Source organism: Apis dorsata, unplaced genomic scaffold (genome assembly GCF_000469605.1).
Source record: "Apis dorsata unplaced genomic scaffold, Apis dorsata 1.3 scaffold_292, whole genome shotgun sequence".
In the NCBI taxonomy this organism is placed as follows: domain Eukaryota; kingdom Metazoa; phylum Arthropoda; class Insecta; order Hymenoptera; family Apidae; genus Apis; species Apis dorsata.
This window is the reverse complement of record NW_006263567.1, coordinates 453,586-461,736: the sequence shown is the minus strand read 5'-3', so window position 1 is coordinate 461,736 and position 8,151 is coordinate 453,586. Positions and strand designations below refer to the sequence as shown.

The 8,151-nt window shown below is 38.4% G+C and overlaps 1 protein-coding gene across 1 annotated transcript in view; it reads left to right on the top strand.

Moving 5' to 3' along the window:
* LOC102675236 overlaps positions 1-8,151 on the top strand; it is a 181,283-nt gene that overhangs the window by 161,432 nt on the left and 11,700 nt on the right. The window contains exon 5 of the mRNA XM_031511097.1: positions 3,572-3,744. Coding sequence (XP_031366957.1) covers positions 3,572-3,744 — 173 coding nt within the window. The remainder of the gene's footprint in view (positions 1-3,571; positions 3,745-8,151) is intronic.

The window sequence follows — 8,151 nt, the reverse complement described above, 5'->3', positions numbered from 1 at the left end:
TTTTTTTTTCCTTTTTTTTTTCACTGTGAGCGTTTTTTCTTTTTTTTTTTTTTATTTTATATTTTTGCGTGTCGAAATTTTCGGAAATTTTTACCCCCTTTAAGCGAAATGATTGAAATTCCACGAGAGTGACTTTGTTTGTTCCGTCGAAGATTTAAAAGGTATAAATTCTACGATTGGACATTTAACTTCTCTCGTGTAAAATGTTTAAAAGTTCTATCCATCTTTTACAATCGAGAAATATTTTCGTCGTGAGTTTCTCAATTATTCGCAAAAGAAAATACTTTTATTTATCGTTCCAAAGAAAATCTCGTCTTGTGTTTATTATTTATAACGCGAAACGAAGGAAGCACAAAAAATTGTTACGTTTTTAATCGAAATTAAAATGGTGGATCGTGCTCGATCTCTCTGCGTATTCGGATAGATTTCGAGAGACTCGGTGAACTAGGATAACGAATAGCGCAACTCGATCACGGAGAGAGCTGTTTGAGATTGGAAATTTTAGTGAACGAGACAACGATTGCGCGCAAACGATCCGTCTACATATTTCTCTCATAGACAGAATAGAATTACGAATTTGCGTCTCAAGGTTGGTTTAACGGGATAATTTGCAGAGCGACGGTTTTCACGGTTTTCCTCTTGCGACGAAGAATCGAAGAAAGGAGGAGAGAAAGTTGGCGCTCTTATTGCGAAACTATGCGAGTCTGACGAGCCACTTGAGTTCTCCAATTAATTGGACGACCGCCTTCACGGAGACGATGTTAATTAGAGATTATTACCAATCGTTCTCCCTTTGCGACGAGTGGTCCCGCCTATTGAAGCACCTTGGAAATTATATATCGATCCTAGAACAGTCGAGAAAACCGTTCGTTATTCCTTGGGAAATGTAAAATATACAATCCTTTCTTCGATCGTCGTTCATTTCCAAGCAATCTAGGAAAATATAGCAGAATCTGAACATCTCGAGGGAAGATCGAATCCGTTCAAAAATTATTCTTTCAAATTTGCGAAAAACATCGAGGTCGAAGATGAGAAATTGGAAAATTGGACGAGTAGACGCGATCTACTCGGAGGAATATGGAATTAGTATCGTATTCCACAGCTTGGCGGAGAGGGATTAATTACACGGCGATAAGGTCTCGTCAATGGAGGAGGGGGAAGGATTAAATGGAAGATGGGCGAAACCTGTTCTTTTATCCGTTGGACGAGTTTTCGAGAGTAATACGATGACGAAGTTCCAGCTTCCTCCGGATACCAACCCGCTGTCAGAGGCTTTGAAACTGGGCCGAGCGCTAATTAAGGTCTAATTAATTGTTTCACGTACGGTGGCAGCCTCCAATTATGGCTTCCAATCGATTATCAGCGTCCGTGGTAGAAGTACGGGTTCCTATTGAGCGAAACACGATCACTGATAAAGAAAAGGGAAAAAAAGAAGAAGGGAAAAAACGCGGGAAAAAAAGCTCGCCCGGGGGAAAAAGACGAATGCACTCGAATGGAAAGAATAGAATTAGTCCCAGTGTTCCGTTTTAGAGTTGTTGTTGTTGTAAAAGGATCGATGATGACTTTTTAAAAAAACGAACAAATTTTAACGCAAGTGTATTAATTTTTCACATTAATGATTTGTAATTCGTTTGTAATTATTATTTAAAAAATTTTTATGCCTTTTATAATAATTGTCGCTCCAAATTACTTTCCACATCTTTTACTTGATATCATCAATACTATGGATACAATAAAGATACTCGATCGCATGAATTTAATGCATAAAATTCACATCCAAAAATTTCTCCAAAAACTACGAATATAATAAATAACATCTTACTCCTATGCTGCGATATCGAACACCACCAGATAAGATAAAGAAGAATATTCAAACCTGTATCTATACGCCAAATATCGTCTTTCATCCCGGTTAACGGCGTGTGTTCACCGTTCACGATAACCATGGCAAACTTTTCCGCTACAGCCTTCCAACAAAAGCCCCCCCCCACTCCCCGTCGTTCGACTTCCTTCTCTCTTCTTCTTCTCTCTTGCCCCAAAAAAAAAAGAAAAAGAAAAAGAAGATCCATACTTGTTGCGAGAGAAACATCTCTGGCGCGCCGAAAAGAGAGGAGCTTCGCAGAGTCTTCGATATTCCCTTTAATCCGGTTGGGCCGATCAATCGGGGCTCTGCGGACCCGATACTTGCCACGTCCCCCGGGATATCCACTCCGCGGCAGGGAACTAATCACGGAGTGGAAACTCGGTTCGTGACTCGGTGGCTCGGTTGGATTGTCGCTTTTGAAAATTTCATTCGACAACGTTGGCCAACCATCCCCCGCCCCAAATTGAGTTTCATGTAACGGTACGTACACGCGATTCCGAATCAATTCGACGATACGTATGTATATATATATCTGAAATATGGGTCGGCGATAAAAAAAAAAATTCTCTTTGCATCGATAAATTAATCGATCGATTGTCCCAATTATCCGAATTTTGCATTTTGGAATGAAATTGAAATCTCGTCTCTGTATAGCCGAATATACGATCTCTCAAGAATTTAACGACGAAACTTGATGGCGTGTATCAAAGAAATTATCGAAAATGTGTTTACGTTAGGAAAAAATTTGATAAAGTTTAAAGATCGTGTATCTGGAATGACGGGTGATTAAAAGAATTCTCGTTATATTGAAATTATCCGTAGTTTCAATGTTTAATTACTATCTTATCCTATAAAAGGATTTCTTGATTGTGACGATTTAATACGATTACGAAATTTGATGACGTGCATCAGAGATCGAAAATTATCGATGAAATTATCGAAAATGTGGTTATCTTGGCAAAAAAGATTCTTAAATATTGGAATAAAGAGAATTTTGACGGTTTAAAGATTAAGTATCTGGATTGATAAAAAAATTCTCGTTTCATTGATATCAATACTTTTTTAATTATTCGAATTTTCGTATTTAATCTTATCTCTATAAGAATTTCTCGTATTAACAATTTAATACAAGATTAAATGAAATTTAATGGCGTACATCAGCGACGAACGATGAAAATATGGTACCGATGCCATACGTTGAAAAAATTATTATTTGGTCAAAAGTCCAAAAAAAGATTCTCGAATAAAGTTGGAATCAATTCGATCTTCCATTCGAACAGATAAAAGACGGTTGTTTCATTAAAATTTGTAAATTCACGACTTCGATTTTTCCGCGTGAAATAGGACAGGAATTTGAAGAAGAAGACTCGTAAACTATTATGGAAATTCGCAATTAGTATTCAGCTTATTTCGACCAATTACTTATCCGACAAGTATTATCGGTTAATTTAAGCGAGCTTCGTTGCGCAAAGTTCGCGCTCACCTCGAATCCAGCTACCAGGATCCGGTTCAAATAATTTATTCGAAGCGACTTGGGCCAAATTTCGAGCGATTCCACTAACGACTGATCAACCTTTCGTCGCATCTTTTGTCGCATTAGAAATTCTTCTAGAAATTTGAAATTTCGTCTCGATCGATGATAATAATTCTTTCGATTCTTCGAACGACAAACTTGATACAAATTTGCTACGAACTGGTGTGTTACAGCTACGCGAGTACACGTTGACGGAAACGTATCACGAGGACGACGTCGAGGTGGAATTCGTCAGCAACGACAATCTGCTTGCCAGCAATCCGACTCCTAGAGGGATCGATCCGAACAGGGACCTGAACGAGGCCATCGCCGAGGAACGGAAGGAAATGGACACTCAGAGATACAGGTACGTGTCGCTCGTTCATTTTTATCGAATTCCAGTTCGAAGGGACGAAGTAGTATAATGGTAGTGGCGTCGAGAGATAGGAAACGATGGGGAAAAATTCGAAAATTTTTCGATTATCATTATCCGTGTTATTTATGGAGCTTAAGCTAGTTTTTTTTTTTTTTTCTTAGAAAAGTGAAAATAGAGAAGAAAGAAAGGATAAAGACGCGTATAGATGCCGTTCGTAGACGATTTAATTTATTTGAAATGGCCGTTTTACGGAAGATTGAAATTTACGTTTCTTCTTCCGTTCTCGGTTTCGTTCCTCTGAGATTAAGAATTGTCAATTTCCAAACTCCAATTTAAGATTTTTTTACGTTTCGAAGATTTAAAAATTTTCCATTCTTTTCCCATCTTTGTATGCCAAGATTGTATTGCTTTTATTCAAGAAATGGTGATAGAAATATTGACATCATGGTTTATCACCATCTGCACGTAACAACGATAGAAATTCTTTCTCCTTTTTCCAACAACAATTAAATCCTTCGAAAATTAAAAACTCCTTTCATCCCTCGAGCTTATTTTCCAAATGTGCTCGATTCAAGAAAAAATGGAGGGGAGGGAGCAGTCGTAGTAGCAGCGATGGATGTTTTCTCCCGTGTGTTTACAATTCACTCTAATTCGAAGAATTGAATACCAGGTCAGATTCCAGCTCGTATTTGAAAAGAGGCTTTCCATCCTGGGAAATTCGCCCTCGAAATTTCTCCCTTAACTTTTTTTTCAAACGCTGTATACACAGAAGGAGGAGCAGGGATGCACGGGGGAGGAAATAACGATTCCGCGCGCATTTCTCGTTGCACAAAGCTAGACGGCTAGACGGAGGCAGGGGGAAAGATGAACTTTCCCTATGAAGCCGGGGGTGGGGCTCGATCGTAAAAGTTAAAGAGGGAAATAGAGCGAGAGAGGAGGAAGAGGAGAAAGGATCTCGCAATGATACGAAGCGAGGCGGGTTGCGAAAGGGAAGAAAAACGTGAGATAGATCTTCTTCGAGATCGTCTTCGCTCTGTGAACAATCATTGGAAGAGGATATCCTTCGTCCACGATCGTGCATCTTCCTCCTCTTCTCTCGCTCTCGCGGACATTGTCGATTTTCATTGAGATTTTCACACCCAACACTCCTTTATACGCAAGTGTCCCCTTCCCTGCCCCTGACCTGTAGCTTCTGCCTGCAAGCGTTCTTCTTCTCGAACCCTTGTTCGTCGCCATTGTGACGATAGGGGTATCGAACGAATTTCGCCATTTTCTTAGTATTGGAGTATCGAGATTATTTTATCATGGCGTTTATTTGTTTTATGCAAATTACAATCAGTTTGTTGTATGAGGTAGAATTAAATTTTATTTTTCGTGGAAAATATGAACAACGATCGCAAGTAACTCTTACTCTGTGTATTAATATCCATTTTCGTTCTTATAATCCGAATTTTTGAAATCGAAAAAATGAAACAAGTTTTTTTTAAGAGGAAATTGAAAATTCGCTTAGATAAGAGAAAAATTATGCCGATATCGTTGTTGGAAACGGATAACCTGCAACTCGTTCAAATCAAGTGATGCAACTGTGCAAATATCGAATCCATTAATATCCAATTTTAAAGAAAAGGTAGTAAAACGAATATTTCGTCGATAAAATTGAAATGACCGAAACGCGATTTCTATTAAAAAAATAATGAATATAAAATATCTAAAAAAACCTCCACTTATTTATCATTATTTATTTTCTTCGTAAAAAACGGAAACTCGTGAAAGAGGAAATAATACGGAATCAAACGCGGTTTCCGATTCCCCCTGGTCACCTTGTACACGCCATCCGACATCCGATTCCCGATAACGATATTACTTTTCGCGGATTCTCAGTTGGAATTTCTCCTATTATATACCCGGCACAAAGTGGAGTGGCCTTATCCCGTTGTAATATCCGGTCATGGCGTGGGTCAACGCGTCCATCTATGAAACGGAGCCGAGCCAGTGTCGTAACTTTTCCCTTATACTTTATACCTTCCTTGCCTTCGTCGAAGTTATCAGCCTTTCTCGAGAGGGGGTGGGCAATTTTTATCGAATCAAACGTGGACGTCTTCGTTCTTCTTCGTCGAATTGGATTCGTTCGCGACAATATCGCGATGCGCCTTGGAAAATTATCGGCGACGGATCGAGTGAAGCGCGAGATTTCATCTTGGGACGAACGATAGTGGAAATAAATTTCCAGACGAGATTTGTCTTGTAATGGTTATTTAATTTATATAGGATATTGTAGAGACAGACGCTGTACAATTTTGATGAAGCGCGATCTTTTCGCGTTGATCGGACAGATTTTGTGATTCGATTAATTACGAATCGGTCAAAAATGAGAAGGGAATTTAGAAGAATATTCTGGAATTATTATTAAGTTAAGGATTCTTTTTGATAGCGAGATACTGTGGATAATAAAATATATATCTCATCGTGGTTTAATATCGGTTTAATATCGATCGAGATATATCCTGTATCTTTTATTAAGATTCGAAAATTTTATCTGAAAATTTGGGACAAAAAATTCCCGAGCATGGTAATATCGCATGATGTCATAGATGCTATGGATAAAATATTTCATCGTTTTAATATCGGCTATTGGAGATGGATATCTCGCGTATCTTTTATTAGGATATTTCGTCCGAAAATTTGAATTAAAAAAAAAAAAAAATGATAAATAAAGAATACATTATATCTCTCCAAAATGAATTTTATTTCACTCTTATGATGGAAACCCGTAACGAAATAATTTTCGTTGCCTTCCAAATTAAATATATAAAAAAAAAAAAATAGATATTTCTATCCAAATTACGGATTGAATAAAATATACGCTTAAATATCAAGTCCGTGGTGCACTCGCACAACAACGTACAAGGTGGTTTAGAAGAAAATAAAGAAGTTTCTTTAATTCCACAATTGGATCACGATTCGATAAACCAGAGAGTACGAACGAGAGTTATCGAGACGAAAGAAAAAAAGGCGCATCGATCGAATAAATTTTTTTACCCAAACTGCTGGAATTGTTTCGACGAAGGGGAATAGAAACACAAGCTTGATACCTGGTCACTACCAGCTACCAATGACAATCGTAAAATACGTTGTTCTGGCTACGAAACTTTTAACCAAATTGGAACACCGTCCATTGGAATTTATTTTTTTCTTTTTTTTTTTTTTTTCCTGTATTCCTTTCGATATATCAGTATTTCGTATCAATCGTCTCGAATACGCGAAACGTTAATCAAACCTCTGACGTTTCTGCACCATTTCTCTCTTCTCTTTCTAAGTGGCTTTAAATTTTCAATCTCATTCATTTCCCCAAGAATAGATCATCCATCTTGGATCAACGATACTTTAATCAATCGATTAAGCCATATTTCAATTCCGAATGAAGCTTTTTGATAAGGATACGGATGTACGAAAATCGAAGAATTCTATACCAATTTTAAAAAAAATAATTATAGAAATGAATCTCAACAATCTTCTCTTATTCTCTTGAAGAGAACTCTCGAGATTATTTCTTTCACAAGTGGAAACTTACAAGTTGAAAGTGATTTGGGTAATCGAGTCGCATATTGAGAATTTTTACATGTTCGATTTCAAAGTTGAAAGAAAGCATGGAGAGTTGAGCAGTTATGAAGACGTTTTAAATTATCCCTGAAATTATTATCACATATTTATCTTGCCAAAAAGAGGCCACGTCAAGGATGGAAGGAAATTCAGCAGCGACGGAGTACTAGGAATACAGCAATTTCACGAGGACGAGCTCAACTTTATCGCGAAACCTGCTATGTATTTTGTAACCGTGTTCCGAATATCAACCATGTTTCGAGCACTTTCGAGGTTTTCCTTTGTTAGGATGTTAACGACAAGCTGGCATAGTGGAGCTGCCACCGCAGGTGCGACAGCTCATTGAAGAGAGCCAGCTTTAGAAACGTTTCTATAGACACCGGCTATGCTCGAACAATGTCGCTCGACGATGAAAAAGAAGTGTGTCGCCGCGGCCAGCTAGCCGAGGCCATATTGAATAATACCCAGTACAATCCTGGCTACCATTCAACCGAGTGACCCACTTCCCTTCTTCCGAATGTGACGAGGAGGAGGAAAAAAGATCCTTGCAACAGATGGATTAGCCGAGTGCGGCGGATTTCGAGCGCGAACCACCTTTTCCAACCCTTCCTTTCAATTTCCCTCTCGTATTTTCATCGATTTCTACTCGGGAAGCGCGGATCGCCACCTAAATCGAAACGATCGATGAAACGATGATACGCGTGTAATGCTCTTCGAGCCCTCCACTTCTCCATTCCGACTTCAAAATGACTACTCGTCCAAATCTTCGTTTCAGTCAGATTCAGCCACTCCAACTAC